A 17,099-nucleotide genomic window follows, 5' to 3' on the forward strand; every position below is an offset into this window, starting at 1 on the left:
TTTGTCCTAGCAGGTAATTAAAATATTTCTAGAAGACTAAAAAAATGTGAGGCTAGTGGAAACAAACTGGAAAAAAGATGACTGAATCCTTTCCTTCAAAATGTAAAAATCTCCTCTCTTTTAGCACTGATGGATTGCTCATGGAATTAATTCCTTCATGCACACTGTATAGTGGAATGGGATTTTAAATCATTTACAGGGAGATTGTCATCTCTCAATTCCTCATACACAGATATCTTCAGTTGAAGAAATGCTAGGTAGGGCATGTGGAAAAAAATGCATCTCCCACCTAATAACATTGCTAGAAAGAAGTATATTTAGCAGTGTTACCCATACTCACTCAGATTAAAAAGTTTATAAGCTTCTAAACAAGTAGTTAAATCCAAATAGTGAACTTAAAATATGGGAATGAGATCTTGCAGAAGACAGCACTGGGCTGGGGTAACATTGTTTATACACATTATCAATTGGCTCATGAAACAATTTTGAAAGTACAGAGGGAATACTGGACCCTTTTTCACTTGCAGAATGGGGTAGAGATGTGGGCAAGACAAAGCTACCACTGTGCAAATGGTGTATTACTTGCCTACTGTAGTCCCTTTGTGAAGAAACATTGGCCTGGATTTTGAAGAAGAACATAGATTTATAATGGGTTGCTCCATATGAGAAAACACTTTTGCTTTGCATTCATTAAGCAAATGGGGACACGCAGTTGTTCTCAAGAGCATATTGGCAGCCAAAAGATCTGAACTGCAAATCATCTTTGTACAAAAGCTGATTTCAGTCCTCTGTTGAATACTATCAAATGGCAAAATGTCATTTTGCTATACAGAAAGGAAATGTATGACAGTGGTTTTATATGTAAAGTGGAGTTTGAAATTTCTACAGTGTTATCTTGCTAAGGACCTGTTACCTTGTTCATCGCTGTGTGCACGCTTGTAATGAAGATTAGACATGAGGAAAGTTGAGGTTGTTTGTTTTTGTTAATATTACCTCTGACACAGCAACACCTGTATTGTTACCCAAGAACTTGACAGTACTACAGTCAGCCATTCTGTATGTTCAACCACTGCCAGCTGAAAACCAAACATCACATAGCTCGGATAACCTTAGGCCCTAAGAAGTAAGGCCATATAGTTGCATGTTTGCAGTTTTGCTATCAGAATGGGAGTTTGGGACAGGGAGTTAAGGTTCCATGAAAATAGAAGGAATGTTTGGACAGCCTTGGTTTTAGGTGCCTCTAACATGTAAGTTTTATTGTTGTTATGAATAGAAATGCTGTGTTGATAAGGAGAATAATGAACTGTTAGTGGCTTTTGCTAGGGAAATTGTTAGCCTGTTAGAGGCTATTGTAAGTTATGTGCTTTGTCCAGAGAAAATTTATATAAAGTTTAGTTAGAAAGTGTGCTCTGGAGCAATCTGAGGAAGCTTTCCTCTGAGGAAGGATTTGACACCTAAGATCCCCAGCAGTCAGACAGAAGGAGGGGCTGCCTGGAAGCCTAGCTGCTGATTTTTCAAAATCATTTCAGACTTTTTAGATCACTATAAATGTTTGGTATGCTCTGAATCTACTGCTACAGCATGTGTGCGCACGCACGCGCTTCAGACCTAATAAAAAAGTAGTTTTAGGTGAAAACACTTTGGTTTGTATCTATCATTTATCAGACAGACCCCACTGACTTATTTCTGATACCGCCTGAAGAGAAACAGTTAAGTTACCACTTCTCAGGGTTTTCAGATCTCAAAGTACTGTATAGTAGCTTTATATTTTAATATAGTGTGTGGGATAATTACATCAGTTAATTTCTACTGATTATTCTACAGATTTTTCATAATGTGCATATTAAAAATCTATCCAATAATCTATATCAATTCACAGTGGTAGCAGGGACCAGGACAGCACTCTACTACTGCTCATAAGGAAAGGAATGTGTGTGTTAGAAAGATGCAAGGCCCTAAGAGATAATATAATAGGAAGAGTAATAACATTCTTGCACATCTGTTGGATGTGCCACCAGATAGACTTACCTTCCAAGGAGACGCTGTCCTAGAATCAGTTTCATCCTGTTTAAAGAATTAAAGGAAAACTTTAGACATGTCAAGAAAACAGAATATGGAAGTTAACCAACACCCTATTAGATTTTAAAGGATCAAGATGACTGATTAAATCTAATATATTTATATGCATACAATCCCTTCAGAATTATATACAAAAAATTTTAAAAATCCATAGTGGTAAATATACCCTAGGGCCACATGGGCTACCCTGCACTGAGCTGGCTACGAATCTTCTATTCGTTATGTTCCAACCCTCTTTCTGTTAAAGCTTCTGCAAGACATCATGCAAAAATCATAATGATGCTTACCTTGGGCATCATGCCATAGACTTCCTGTAAGGGGGAAAGAAATGGATTGTTATTTTGTAAAAAAAAAAAAAAAAAAAAATCTAGAAAGATTTGATTGTCTCTGAGGAAGGGGAAAGAAATGGGAAGAACAAAGCCATCTACAAAGAGGAAGCAAAAGTATTCTGCTACGTTGACCTTCTGTGTAATACCAGCTGAAGAATGTGCTCAAACCAAAAAGTACACGCAGCACAAGTGGCAGAGTTTATGATTATTCACAGTGAGTTACAGTAATATATTTTCTCAGGGTTTATCAAGGAACAAGTGTTTTCAGTGCTTTTGCTGTAATTGTCGATATTGGGTAGAATTATTTATACAAACAAAAACAGACATGGAAAGCTAATATTACTTGGGCATTTATATCACATTTTAAAATTTTCAAAGAACTGCATTAACAGTGGAGTGAATTTATCCCATTAACCAATTAATCCACACCCCAGTAAAGTCTATCAGTATTATCCCAGATGTAAAAAAAAGGGCAGAGGGATAAAATAACTTACCCAAAGCACCACTACAAGTCATAGAGAATCCACATACTATTAGTTTAGAGCTTCCAAGTATTAAAAAAATTAAATATTATCTAGATGTATGTTATAGCACAATTATAATGACATGATCTAAAGGCTAACTTTGCTGACCAAAGCAGAAGGGGTCATTTTTAGGATGCCACTTTTAGACAACCAGCAATCTAGAAAAAAGAATAAGTAGCAAAACAGTAGCAATAAATCTTTAGCTGCAAAAGTGGAGGACAGGTGGAAAAACAGGAGAAAAAAGAACAAAACCAATTCCATCCGTCTCTCATTATAAAATGGCAGCAGACCAAGTCAGAAATGAACACGGACCTGTTGCTGTACTGCCTGTACTTCCTCTGCTATCAACCCTTCGGATTCCAGGTCATTTGCAACCTTATTTATGTCCTTTAGACGAGATTCATTGGCTTTCAAATCCTGCACAAAACAGCAAATATCACAGCATGAACATTCATATAAGGAAAACACAAGGAAATAAGGTAGTCAGTCAGAGGTATCAAAAGGCATCCAATTTATGAACTGCAGGGATTTAGTCCTTTTGACCTTTCCAGTCATCAGTGGATCTACAATGCATAGAAAAGTCTTATGCCAAGAAATCCCAACTGCCAGTGTTAATGGATTAAAGAACTGGACAACTGGAGTTCTCCACACTAAAATAAAGTTAATAACTAGACAGCTCTAATTTAAACTCCATTACCGAGAAGATAAAAAATGATCAGCTGTTGTGCTGGATAAATACACTAGAAAAGAGATGACTCATGATGTGATTTTATGACACAGTTCAATATTTCAGGCCCGATAACTCAATAAATAGCTTGCACAACTTCCCTTTTTCGGCTTTTAGTATTTCAGAAATAAGATACTTCCTTGTACTAGAGAGCTGGCACTGAAGTCTTGAAGGAGATATATTTTAAGTTCAACAGTCAGTTTATTACAGAGACATCAAGGTGTTTGGCACCCATCTCACACCTGTAATATTAGGCCAGCTCAGACAGCTTGTTAATTAACGTTCAAGCTGTAAATGCAATACAGCACATATTGAGTCATCAGTTATTCCAAATCATTAGTCAAGAACCCTTGGAACTTGTTTGCACAGTATCTCACAGAGTAAAATAGAATAAATTTTAAAGCTCTTTTACATCTCATGCAAGGCAAAATTCAGCCAATGTCATACACTCACCAAAGGTGGGTGGAGGAAAAAAAATAAAACCAACCACCTCTTCAAAGCAGAGACCACTATTATTTCATGTCTTGTAAAATATTGTACAGATCAGAGTGCTTGATCACTCTGCCTTCAAATAAAAGGGAGGGGAAAGCTTCCCTAGTCTGGATGGCATGCTCAGCACAGAGGAAGGTGGGCAGGAGGAAGTAGTGAAAGTGACAGCTACAGTCAGTGCAGGAAGTTCTATGTTTCAACATGCAAAATAAAAAGAGGGTTTCCTCTGGTGCTACAGAGGTGGGGATAACATAGCAGAATACCAGATTGGGCTGTGTGGATATGCGATCTCTAGCAGCAGATCTGGTAGAAATAAACTGAATGCTTTGCTTGCTTCACAGAGTTGTATCTTACTGGAACTCTATGAATCAGTTGTCATGGAAACCTCATCAGGAATCTGAACTGAAGGATGACAAGACGTAGTAGATTTATTGTGCTACATAAAAGGTTACATCATAACCTACCTTCTGAAAGTCATCAAATTTCTTCTGCAGTACCTCGACCTGCTCCAAATCAGCCCCCACCTCTTCATTGGTGAGCGCAGCCTCTTTCTCATTGATCCACTGCTGCAGCTCATTAGCCTCACGGAAAAGCATGAACTTTTTGCAACTTTTTTCCAGCATATCCTTGCGCTTCTCCCCCAGCTCAAGAAGAGAGTGATATCTGGAACAAACAGAGAGGGAAGGTGGGAGACCGTCAGATCTCTCCTGAACAGAATCACAGCACATGAAGGTGATAAAAATGGACTGGTACCACCAGTGATGAGGGAAATCCCTACAAGGAGATACCAAATAAATCACTGCACAATAACAGACAATGATCATGGAGATGTAAACCCTGCATCTGTGTAACCCTACACAGATCAGGACACTAAACCATGACCTCTCACATACAAGGGGTTTTTGATGGGCAGAAGCAATGCAAATTGCAGATTATGATCAGGAATGCAGGTAAGCAATGCAGAGGTAGCTGCATACAGCATAGGACAAATAAGTAAAAGAGCCTATCTTATATTTTGTGCATGCAACTATATAAAAAAGATGCATAACATATCTTAAGTACCACATTAAAAGGTTTTCTTCTAGTATACCACTACCCACAGTACATTTAAATTTGTTTGGCTCACAGCTGTCTGACACAAGATGTCTTGCCTGTCCGATATTCAATGCAATATCGATGAATACGTGGTGATCTTGCCTTTTTTCCCCTTTGGCAATGCAAAGATTTTCAATTGTGCAAAAGAAATGTGCCTAATTCTGATTTCACTTACATCATTTTTACATCTGAGTGATTCCCACTGACTTCAATGGAATTACTCCTGATTTGCATTAGGATAAATGTGACAAGAATTTGGCCCTATAGATATACCAACAGCTTTAAAAAAATGTACATAAAAGTTTTCCTATGTCTTAAAAGAGAAAAGCAAATTAATCTTTTTGCTTAAGGAGTTAGGATCGCTCTGAGCAACATATACAGGAATACTGTGCGATTATGTGAAAAGCACAGGTGAGGGGAAAGGTAAATGTCTTCTGCTTGTTTCTCGCAACCAAGTCTATATATTTCCAACATACAACAGAGAGGAAGCAATGGATACAGATGATCTTTGGAGCCCTTTTACAAATATGGCTGGTGAAATCCAGCAGAGAAGTCTTGGGGGATTGTGAATACTTCTTTTTGGGAGGGCAAACTTGATTTCCATTTTAAAGAATCTGTGGTAAGATACTTAGTGGAAAAAACACCCCTAAAAGTCTCTCTAATTGCCATCCTCTTTCAAATCTGATGATGATGATGGAGGCAGCAGCCTCTTGATTCCTCAGATTTCTTCAATCAGATCTCAGGATTGAGTATAGTAGAGAGACTATTATTATTCATGATTGATTTCAGTCTTCAAGCCATGGACAGAGAAAAAGTGTCCATTCTGATCAGATTAAATTAGCAGTCTTTAATACTATGAGATATCACTGTTTCACCTGCAGCACCACACAAAGGTGAACAGGGCACCCTTGTAGTGGTTTCATTCCTCAAACCGAGAGCCCACTGGGTGAATAATGAGTAATTACTTCCCAATATGATGGATTCCACAGGTTATCACTCTCTGTCACACCTCTATTCAATGTGTATATAAGGCTACTGGAGATAATCTAGATACATTGGACTGCAGTGTCAATATGTGTTGTCCATACATACTCGCTGCTCATCTTCTGAATGTGATAGGCTGCCATAAGCATATAGCACTTGAGCATCATATCCTGCACTGATTATAAAAGTTGGCTTCAGGGTGCAATTTCAGGAACTAGGAAGTATAGTTATATAGCCCATAAATGACATGGGATCCAGTTCCCTTAGAATCTGATTTTCCTTCAACTCCTTTGTGACAGTTAAGAGTGATTAGGATGCTTGTGTTGTGGGTTCCCGAGACAAACTCTGTCGGAAACGTGGCAGAGCATTCTCAAATGAGAGCCCTCACCTGTGGAACTTGCTTCCTCTGGCACTCTGTCAGAGTTCAATGCAAAGCATATTTGTTCCAGCAGGTGTTAATAGAATCTTTTAATTTTGTTTTATGACAGTGAGGAACCTTCCTGTATACCTGTAATGTAACTTTTATGGAGCAAAACAGGGTTTGATTATCCTTTGTGAATGGTATGATTATTTTAATTGTGTCTGTAAATAATTCTAAGCCATTCATATGTAGTATTCCAATACACACACACACACTCAAGTATGTATATGAATAGATAATATTTTCATATACACCTAAGAAACTGCAGGATTCTTTTTAACTCAGTCCACAAAGCCTAGATGTCATCAGCAGATGCCTCCTTTCATAAGCAAGATCAGTATGATTGAAAATAACAGCACCTCCAGTTTAGCAAAGACAGAAGTGGCGAACAAGATAAGCTGCTGTCTGACTGTAAGAGCTCATGTGCCAAGTATCTAGTATAGCTCTAAGTTAAGACTGTTCCACATTGCACAATTTGCTTTCCTGTGTCCCTCTGGAGCAGCACTCCCAAAGGAGGAAAGAAAAAAGGAAGAATGACCAGGCAACTAGTATGGAGACAGCGTGGTGAAGAAAGGGGTTAATCCTACTCACAGTTCTTCGACCTGTTTCATACGAAGAGATACACTGCCGACTTCCTTAGTTATGAGAGTCCTGCACAGACAGAGGGAGCACAGCAAAAGCATGCAAAAATTAGTTAGATTAACAAAAATAATGAAAGCAGCAGCTCCATCCAGGGGTCATTTGTGGTGGGAGATGAAAGTTAAGTATTCACACTTAAATGGAGAAAGTTAGGTGCCATTCAAAAGCAAAATTTGAAGCAAATCATTCAGTGCAAATCATGTAAAGAAACCATCAGCAGTACAGTTGAGCTCTCTCTACTGGGCCATCTTACTTCCTGATCATGCCATTCATTTCAGAACTGAAAGGCACTCTCATCATTCCAAAAGAACGCACCCTAGTTTCTAGCTCTCAGAAGCAGTGTGCAAGTTTATATTAGTTACATAAACTGTTCAGGAACTTGTCTTCATTATCAATTTATAAAGCTGATAATTTACAAAGCCATTTAATAGTTGATCAAAACAACTGAGTGGGTGGGAATGCTCTTAAGAGTGACAGTGTAATCATGAGAACAAACTGGGAAGGAACACACAATTTATAGATTTTCCTTTCCAAGTAGCCTGATAAGAGGAGCCTGTAGCCCACACTATCCTCTAGTGCTCTGCCTAAAGCTAATCTAATGCCACCATGTGCTGTAGGAGAGGCATTTACCAAGCATTTAGGCAGCTTTGTTCATCTGCATAGCAAATTACAATTTTATACAGGTAGATTTTTAGCTCATAACACAGTGCAGAGCAGCAGCATCAAGTCTCTGAAAAAATGCAACAAGCCAGAGCCAGATAGCCATGACCCCTAAACAATTCATTGCCCAAGGCCAGCCCTGTATATGAAAGGTACTGTACTTCAGATCATCAGATTTCAGAAGGTGTCTCTAACAGAACTGCACGATAAGATGTTACAATTAGAAATATGAATGCTGCTTAGGACAGAAATAATTCACAAACAAATGTAAATTGTTAGGTACAACAACAAAACCACAGAAAATATTAAAGTCAGACAGTAAGTTTAGCTCAATTTTTGTGATTTGTACAGTTAAACTGGAAAAGCAGCAGCAGAATCTAGAATTAAGAATGAAATGGATCAAGAAAAAAAGCATTCTTCTATGAAAGAGCAACACTGGGAGTTCTAATGCAACTATCCCCTGATACTAAAGGAACATCCACCTACACTAGTAAAAGTGAGGCACAGGCCAAAAAAGTGCTACAGCTGATTTTAGATCCTGTTAGTTAGATCTTACTGGTTGTCAATTTGCTCCTGGCGCAAGGCTATGCTGCCCTGCTCCTCAAGTAGGTTCTCTCGGGATGCAGACTGGGCAGGGTCTAGTTTTTTCACATAGGCAGCTGGTACAAAACCCTGACGGTCATTCACTTCTACCTTCCACCAGTCCTGAAAGAAAGGAAAATGCAACCTTGATTACATGCTCCTCTTGATAGGTGACATGGATACAAAACCATAAACTGAAAACTAACAACTTCTGTTAACTGCTTGGAGGCTATTGCTAGCACAGTAACAGCATAAGAGAATTACTACTACCTTTAGTGTTTTCACTGTACCTCATCAGCACCAGGATAAAGTCCTGTGAGTATTTCTGCCCACAGGATTATTGGTACCTGGATTTGTGCATATTAACACAATTAAACTTTAAAAAAAAAAACAAAACCCACATTTCTATTGAAAGAAAAATCTACAGACAGAAAAAAACTATTAAGAATCTGTCCAGTGACCTAATGGAGTCACAGAAATGGAAGGGGCTTATTATAAAGTGCACCCTCCTGCAAGAGTAGCATACAGCTTTTCAGAGGCTCCCTCGGATACTAAACTGAACCTACTCTTTGTAATTATCCTCTGCAGTACCATGATGAAACCCCAATTTGGTTTCCAAGCTCTCTGCACCCTGGGCCAGGAAGGACTGGGAGTGCAGTAGAGCAGGAAAAGAATAGCTTCATCTCTCAACCATGAGCCCTTACAGTCAATTAATGATGAATTGTGATGGGATATAAAGAGTGTCTCACTTAGAAACCTGGTAGGTGCAATAGGTTGTAAAACAGAAAGAATGATGGAGCCTCTGGAGGTTGAAGAAGGGTGCCAAAGAGATGAGGGAGGAACGGAAGCATGGGATGAATATATAAATGCTGTGACTATGCTAGGACAGTGCTGTTTAACAACAAAAACTCTCTAATGTGCATTAGACCAAGTGTACCAGGCAGTACAGAATCCCAGCAGGCGAGAGTTTACCTTGTTGGTGCTGTTGAGCAATGTGAGGATGTCTCCCTTTTTCATTGTCACCTCTCGGGGACTCTTCTCTTGATAATCATAGAGAGCAAGGACCAGCTCTTTCCCTGTTTCATCATCTGTGGGAGCAACTTGTTGCTACCATGAAGAGGAGGAAGAAAAATGTGTTACATAATAGAAACTGCTGAATGTTGAAATGTAACTAATACAGTTGTTCAACAAAGTATCTCAGCCTTAATTATACCTACTACAATGCCAGATTGTGTTAAAGGATTCCTGTTTAGCAACTGATGAAAGAGTGCTGAAGTAGGTTTATTTGGTGCCATTTCTACACTCAAACCCTGAAACAAGCTATATCAGATTCATGGTTTGTTTTTTTTAATTGTTTTCTATCTGCACTGCATACATGTCTGTGATCAATTAGAAGAGGCAGCAGCAGAGAATAGAAAGATGAAGACTACTAACTTAGATTTGAGAACAAAACATGGTCTGCTGAAAGCACCCAGCAAAAATGCTGGATGATAATAAGCTTTGTTTCTGCTGACACAAGGGTTTTAGAAACAGATGATGAGCCATCTTTCCTTACCCTGCATGACTGGGCCTGCTCCCTTAGTGCCTGTATGCTACTGCCATAAGCGATAAGATCTGACATCAAAGCTTCATGTTTCTTGAGAAGAGCCTGAAACCAAATGATAATCATTGCAACATGCACACCAAAAAGCCACTTCACAGATTCTCCACTTACATATATATTCATTCATTTTAATGTACATATATTGAATGCAGTTCTCATGAGAACTGCAGGCCTAGCAGTCCTAAAGAATGAAGATCTCTATTTAGCCACAGAATAGATATGGCATAGGTAGCAGCAGGGAAAGTTTTGACACTGCTCCATTAATATGCTTCAACCTTAAGTAGAGGATACCACCTTCTGGAAGTGAGGGCAGTTCAGATTTCATGTTCTTGAAGTTGCTAGCTTCTACTGCTCTGGAAGTGTCACAAAGGGTGCCAGTTTGTATCATCTGGATGTAGCTAGTATCCACTAGGAATTGGTTCAATACCACTAAAATAGCTGTCTGAAAACCATCTAGCAGCTATATATCATTAATGAACTACTGAAGGGCAGATTCATACAGAAGATATAGGTAGAAAAGACTGTATCCCATTACACCAGTCCACTGAGATATTAAGCCTTGTGCCGCCTCTACACAATATAAAAATCATGTAACAAAGCGGATAGTAATGCCAACTTTCTTTGTAGCTAGTCTAACATCTTTACCAAGGCAACTTTATTAACGGAGGTGAAGAACAAGAAAACATACTCGTTTCTATACTTAACTGCAGTTTGCTGGACAAGAAGCTTACTGTACATGCTGTCCTTTTCACTTTCACATAAATTCTAAAACCTGCAGAACAACTCATTATCTTTTTCAATCCTACATAAGATTTCCACTGTTACTTTTTGCACATGCAAAGAAACACCAGCAATATCACACCTCAGCAGAGTCCTCATCCTTTCCGTAGTCTATGCTGCCCACAATGGGCTCTTTCTCCCTCATCCAGGATTCAGCCTCATTAGCATCAGCAAAGTACTGCTGGGCTTGCAGGGAGTCCTCTAGATCTTGTCGACGCTGAGAGGCCTTGGCTTTCAGTAATTCCCACTTCTGATTTAGCTCATTCAATTTGGCTTTCACATCCTCAGCAGCAAAGTGTCCTAAATAATGAAAGAGCAGGAAGAGCAGGTTTGGAGACGTTATTTATAGACAGACAAATGAGAGAAGGGACTGAAAGATGACTTGCCTTTCTTAAATCACCGAAGTCAGATTTTTGTACAACTATCCACCTCACTTTAAATGGTTTTTATTAGCACACAATGTTTAGTCCAAGTTTGGCTTGCTGGAGGCAGTGTCCTTTTGACAGTGAATGACAGTTACAGCGTTCTCCTGTCAAGTTGGGCCAGGAATATTTGATTAATTGAAGACAAAACACACACTACCCTAATCACTTCCTCTCTGTTTACAGTGATGCAGGAAAAGGTCAGTTCTTTCAAAGATCGATTTTCTACACCAGAAAAAGGGATATTTCTTATTGAGCAATCTAACTAATGTAAGTGTAATATTACTGATAGTGGGAGCTACAGCGCCCCCATCACCATTGATTATTATTTCTCAGAACATTTAATGGTAATAGCCTTAAAATGAGACTTTCATTGGTTTAACCTAACAATTACTTTGTACCAATACATAGGTGATCAGCAGCAGTGGAATGGAGATCTGTTAAGTAGAAAATATGGGTTTTTCCAGGAACACACATGTATTTCTAGGGGAAGGACAGCCATAAATCAAAATTGCCTATTTAATCCCACTGGCAAACTATCATAAAAGGTGCAATAATAGTCACGTTGTATAGGGCCAGAGGATATAAAATGAAAAAAGAATTCTGAATTTCTGAACTAGAAAGGATTAAAATAGTTAGACGTACCCTCGTCCACCATGGCATTTCCTTTCTGGGTAACTGCTTTAATGCGCGGCTCATGGCCTGCAATTTCTGCCTGCAAGGCTTGGTGCTTCTTTAGCAGGTTCTGGACCCCAATCAAATCTTTGCCTGAAACAGATCATAGTATATATCTTAATCTATGAGATCATGGAAGTCAATAGGTTAAATAAAAGCTGCTAGCATGAAACACATTGACTGATTCCTGCAAGATTAGTCAGGGAGTAGGTTTGATTACAGTTTAGATCTACTACAATGAAAAATGAATTGCCCTATAAAAAGTCAAACTTCACAAGGTAATCAATAATAAAGGAATCATGGGCAGCAACATCTGTACAAACGGATTTGTAATTGAAACCAACATCAAGGATAACCTTACCATAAAAATTTTAGAAATTCCCAAATTATATTCTATAAAGATACACAGACGTTGAATAACGGAATTATCCAGTTAAAATACCTGGAAGTACAAAGATGAGGATGTACCAACCTCTGTTTGTTGAAGCTGCAATAGGTTCCTTCTCTCTAATCCAGGTCTCTTCATCCTCAATGTCACGGAACAGTTGCTGCAAGCGAAGAGAGTCAGCAAGTTTCTGCTTGCGAGCTACCATAGGATCTTTCAGAGCTTCATAGCGAGCCACCAAAGCTTCTTGTTTCTTCTTGATATTATCAGCATCAAAGTGTCCAGCATCCTGGAACTGGCGAGCCTGGATGGTGATGCCATCAATGCGATCCTAAAATTTAATTCAGCAAGAGTATGAGAGCAGTATTCTTCATGATGGTTAGGGTTTTGATTACACTTGTTAGGTACAGGGCTAGACTGTTATGTAACATTTCTAGGTCTTAGCTTGTCCATCCTACTGTGATAATGGACGAGAAAAATTAAAGTGAAATTGGACAAGAAATCAGCTAGTTATTTTCACTGCCTAAACAGAAAGAAATACAAAAAGCAAACAGCTTAGTGAAAAGTGTCAGTTTTGAGAGAGAGAAAGGATTGTCTTATGTGAATCAACAGATCTTAGTTCAATTCCTGGCTCTGTCAAGTCTTCCTGTTTGACCCTGGTCAAGCTCATTTAGTTTCTCTGTGCCTCATTTTCCCATCTGTAAAATGGGGATAATAATTCTCCCTTTATTTGTCTTGCATTAGATTTAAAAGCTCTGTGGGGCAATATCGGTCTCTTACTATTTCTTTGTACAGCACTGATATAGATACACTGGAGCCCCCCATCTCGGTGGAGACCAGTAGGTGCAGCAATAATAATAATGATCCCAGTGAGGTGTTATTCATAACATAGGTAAGCAAGTCTGTTTTTTCAGAGGTATATGATTTTTAGCCTCACAATATATATTTTTAAGGCGCTATGCAAAAGGGAAAACACCAAATTCCAATATATTTATAAATGTAACAGTTTCCAAAAGTCAAGTTAACAGGGGCATTGGGCAAATTTAAATAAAAGTTCAAATTAAGCACATTTTTATGAAGGTATTGGAGTCTGAATTTTACTGAGTTTCCTTGCGGTGGGTTTTGAACTCTTAAAGGTGATCTATAGAGGCTAGGATTCTCTTCAGCTCTGAAAGTCTTTGGATTTGGCATTTCTAATCTGTCTTTTATAACTGATTTGTGTATTAAGTTAATGAATAAAATGGACAGAAATAACTACCTCATGAATGAACATGAACACCAACACCACTCAGAGCATTAAGCATTTTTGAGTAGTTATCTACGTAAGTCCTGTAAAAATAATCTTTTTCCATACAATGGAATTGGTAACAGGCAATGAACACTTGATAATCCCTTGCCCTAATACAGACAGACAATGAGAAGAACACCTTTCTCCTCAACGAGTCATTCCTTTTGCCCTCTTTATCAGCAGGGTGGAATGCAATAATCCAGATCTAGCCCGGTTACTGGCAACTCCCACCGCAAGTGATTTAGGGACAGGGTGGGTGTGCAAGTAGGAAAATCCTTCAGAGTGTATCTGATACAACTTGTCTGCTTTCTTAGAAACAGGTTAAAAAGAAGCAGGTGGGTTCACACAGATTTAGCTGGCTGTAGCAAACCATCCAAAATGGGTAGGGAAATACTACCCCTCAGAAATAGCAAATATATTAACCACCACCAGCTGAGAAGTCTATTCTGCAGACAGTGCAAGAAGATTTAAAGTAGAGACCATATAATCCACCAAGTTGTGGAACTGTTTAGTGTCTCCAGAAAAAAAGGAGGCTGAAACCACCCCCGCATGTTCATCCAATGATAAATCAGGTTTATAGTCCATTTCCAAATGCTCCTGATCAGAGAGGAGCTACCCTCCTTGTTTTCTTCCTTGGACAGCATTTAAGGCATCACTGTCGGTAATGTCCACAGATCTGGAGGATCCCTGGACTGCCAAATCCCATGACAGAGGGAACATTACCTCTCCATCCACTTGGAGGGAATGAAAAAACTCCTGAGGTGGCCCCAATAAAGCCACGGGCCCCTGGATTTCCAGTCTCCACAGCAACTAGGGATCAGGAATATGCGTGTGGAAGGCAGACCATAGGGTGGTATAAAACAAGCCACAGATTTCTGTATTCTTCCTCTGGGTAAGGTTCCAGGTCCAGATCCACAGGAAAGCTCTTTGTGGAGAGCATTCAGGGGGTCCCAGGCGGAGAATGCAGAGGGTGATCTGGGAGCAGACCCGCAGAATCTTCTGGCCTTCTCTTAACAGGGGACAAGGAAGACACTGAGCACTGAGCAAATAAGTCTTCTTTTGGAACCCTTGTGTTTCCCACTCACAATCAACAAAGCAACTGGAGCTGGCAGGTGAACCTGAGCTGCCACAGTGACGGAGCTCTCCAGAATAGAGGACGTAGTGTGAGTCAACCCAGGAACCAACAGCAGATCCAAAGATGATAACATTGGTTCTGTCGTTACACACAAGTCTATATCCCATGTAAGGGAGAAGGAATGGATCTCTGCTTCCAAACCACAGCAGTTTTGTCAGAATTGGACGTATCTGACAGTTCTGAATAGCACAGGAACCGGCACTACTAATGAGGCATAGAGACAAAATGGCTGCTGACAGGCAGAAGCAAAGGTACCAACAGCCCAGATTCTGACACTGAGCAGTTTCCATCTTCCTGGATCTGGAAGCTGAAGTTGGAATTGGCCCTAATCCTGCAGCTACAGGGTATCCGTCAGTGCTGGATAGCTGGGAGGAATGAGGTAGGGCACTGGTAAGAGTGGCTGTACTATATTTTGGTCTCTCTTCCAGAATTGGGGTAGTTGGCTCTGACCACATGGTCCATAGATCGGACAGCTGTAGCCTTAGGGGCTCGACGAAGGGAGCCACAGGAACTGCGACCCTGATGGGAGGTAATGGCTTCTTGGAACCCTTCAGTTGCTTGGAGCCACTAGTTAGCCACAGGGACAGAGACTGGCCTCTTAGACCTAGGATCCTGATTGAGGTTAGACCCTCTGGACCCAATGGCTTTCTTTAGGAGGAGAAGCTGAAAGTGAGTCTCCCTCTCCTTGTGGGCTCTGGAAGTAAAGGTTTGGCAAGACAAATACCTAGAGGCGAGTGCCCATCTCCCAGGCACTTGAGGCACCACATATGGTCATTGGATGCTAGGAAAACAGCCAGGCAGAAAATGCACTGCTTGAACCCCAGTTTTTTCTGTTTGTTCAGTTCCTCTATAACTGGGAGAAATCCTAATTCACTAACTAACTATTCTGAAATGAGCTAACACTAACTTTTTCTAACCAGAAAGAAATGCCGACTCCAAAGAGACCAGAGTGGTTCACATCCATCCAGGCATGCTTTTGGAAGGAACTGAGGCAGGAAGGGCATTCTGCCCCTTTTATAGCTTCACCCTCAGTGCATCCTGAAGCTGAAGGAAAGGGTGGCTGTGGTGGGAGGGGGTGCACAGGAGTGCTCTAGTAGACACTACTAGGAAAGATTTTTATTGTAAGGCACCACAAGGCGATGCAGTACCCATACGCAGGAAAATGCAGAGCCACTCAAAGAAACATTGTTCCCAGACAAGTCTTTCTACCAACCTTCATTCAGAATAGGGCCGTGCACAAGGGAATGAGGGGGGAGGGGCAAGCAGGGGCACAGGCCCCCCCCAATAATTGGCAGGAGCATAGAACTCCTCCAGCACCAGGGCCGTGGCGGAGAGAGGGAGCTCCTCTGGCCCGAGACTGTGGCAGGAGCTGACAGCTCTTCCGGCCCTGGGGTGGGGGCGACATTTAGGGATGATTGGGGGGAGGAGGGGAACCTGCCCTGCCCTGCTCTCCCTCCCCCCGAGTTTTGTACCAGAGGTCTGCTTGCAATGCACACACAACCCCAGGCAATAGCTGCAACGTCACTGGGCAGGCCAATTCCTCTCCTCCCGGAGCCAGCTGCGTTCTCTGGAGCTCACCCCCCCCTCCATTTCTCTGCCTCCACCAATCAATCGCTGAGACGATACACAGTGACAATCCTTTTAACCAATAGCAGAGGGACAGTGAGGAGAGCATCAGGGGGGTGGGACAGGCAAGGAAGGGTCAGCTGAGGAAGAAGCAAGAGTCCCATAGTGCAGGTGGGTAGAGGGGAGAGCACAGGATTCCCAGTGGGACTACGGGGGGAGAGCGCATGCCTGTGGTCCCAGGCCATGGCTGGAGCACAGAACATGTCCCTCCAAAAGGGGTCAAACTTTTATTCCTGCGCATGCCCCTGGTTCAGAGCGAATGCTGAGAACAAAATTGTAAACTCCCAAAAGTACATGTTTATCATCATGGAAACACTAACAAATCCTTTACTCCACAGACACTAGCAGTTAGTGCTATGTCTATCTAAACAATCACATGCAGATGTCCATAAGGGAGGAAGGGAGGAAAGTTGTGCCATCCTCATACCTGGTGAGCAGCAACGTCTGCTTCCAATAGAGCATGTTTCTTCTGAAGATTCTGAACATTAGTAAGATCTTTTCCATAATCATCGGAGGCCAAATGCCCCTCCACCTCATACAACCACAGCTCAATGTCTTCCACATTGCGGTTAAATTGCTGCTGTTGGTTGGCTTCACGCAGCTTTATTCCTGCATGCGTGTAAAGAAGAGAGGACGACAGTTGTTTTATTTTCATT

The 17,099-nt window shown here is 40.7% G+C and overlaps 1 protein-coding gene across 8 annotated transcripts in view; it reads right to left on the bottom strand.

Moving 5' to 3' along the window:
• The window catches only part of SPTAN1 (spectrin alpha, non-erythrocytic 1), a 62,992-nt gene that overhangs the window by 25,039 nt on the left and 20,854 nt on the right, over nucleotides 1-17,099 (bottom strand). For 5 of the 8 annotated variants that reach the window (XM_067542037.1, XM_067542034.1, XM_067542033.1 and 2 more), the window contains 12 exons: nucleotides 16,871-17,052; nucleotides 12,482-12,725; nucleotides 11,980-12,102; nucleotides 10,995-11,212; nucleotides 10,085-10,177; nucleotides 9,502-9,636; nucleotides 8,504-8,652; nucleotides 7,240-7,299; nucleotides 4,613-4,811; nucleotides 3,245-3,349; nucleotides 2,367-2,390; nucleotides 2,029-2,064 (listed from right to left, as the gene is read on the bottom strand). In XM_067542037.1, coding sequence (XP_067398138.1) covers nucleotides 2,029-2,064; nucleotides 2,367-2,390; nucleotides 3,245-3,349; nucleotides 4,613-4,811; nucleotides 7,240-7,299; nucleotides 8,504-8,652; nucleotides 9,502-9,636; nucleotides 10,085-10,177; nucleotides 10,995-11,212; nucleotides 11,980-12,102; nucleotides 12,482-12,725; nucleotides 16,871-17,052 — 1,568 coding nt within the window. The remainder of the gene's footprint in view (nucleotides 1-2,028; nucleotides 2,065-2,366; nucleotides 2,391-3,244; nucleotides 3,350-4,612; nucleotides 4,812-7,239; nucleotides 7,300-8,503; nucleotides 8,653-9,501; nucleotides 9,637-10,084; nucleotides 10,178-10,994; nucleotides 11,213-11,979; nucleotides 12,103-12,481; nucleotides 12,726-16,870; nucleotides 17,053-17,099) is intronic. The other 3 variants (XM_067542035.1, XM_067542040.1, XM_067542039.1) reach the window with 1 other exon arrangement.

The sequence above is a fragment of the Emydura macquarii genome, unplaced genomic scaffold, assembly GCF_026122565.2.
Source record: "Emydura macquarii macquarii isolate MOO-44397 ecotype Brisbane River unplaced genomic scaffold, CSIRO-AGI_Emac_v2 contig_691, whole genome shotgun sequence".
NCBI lineage: Eukaryota > Metazoa > Chordata > Testudines > Chelidae > Emydura > Emydura macquarii.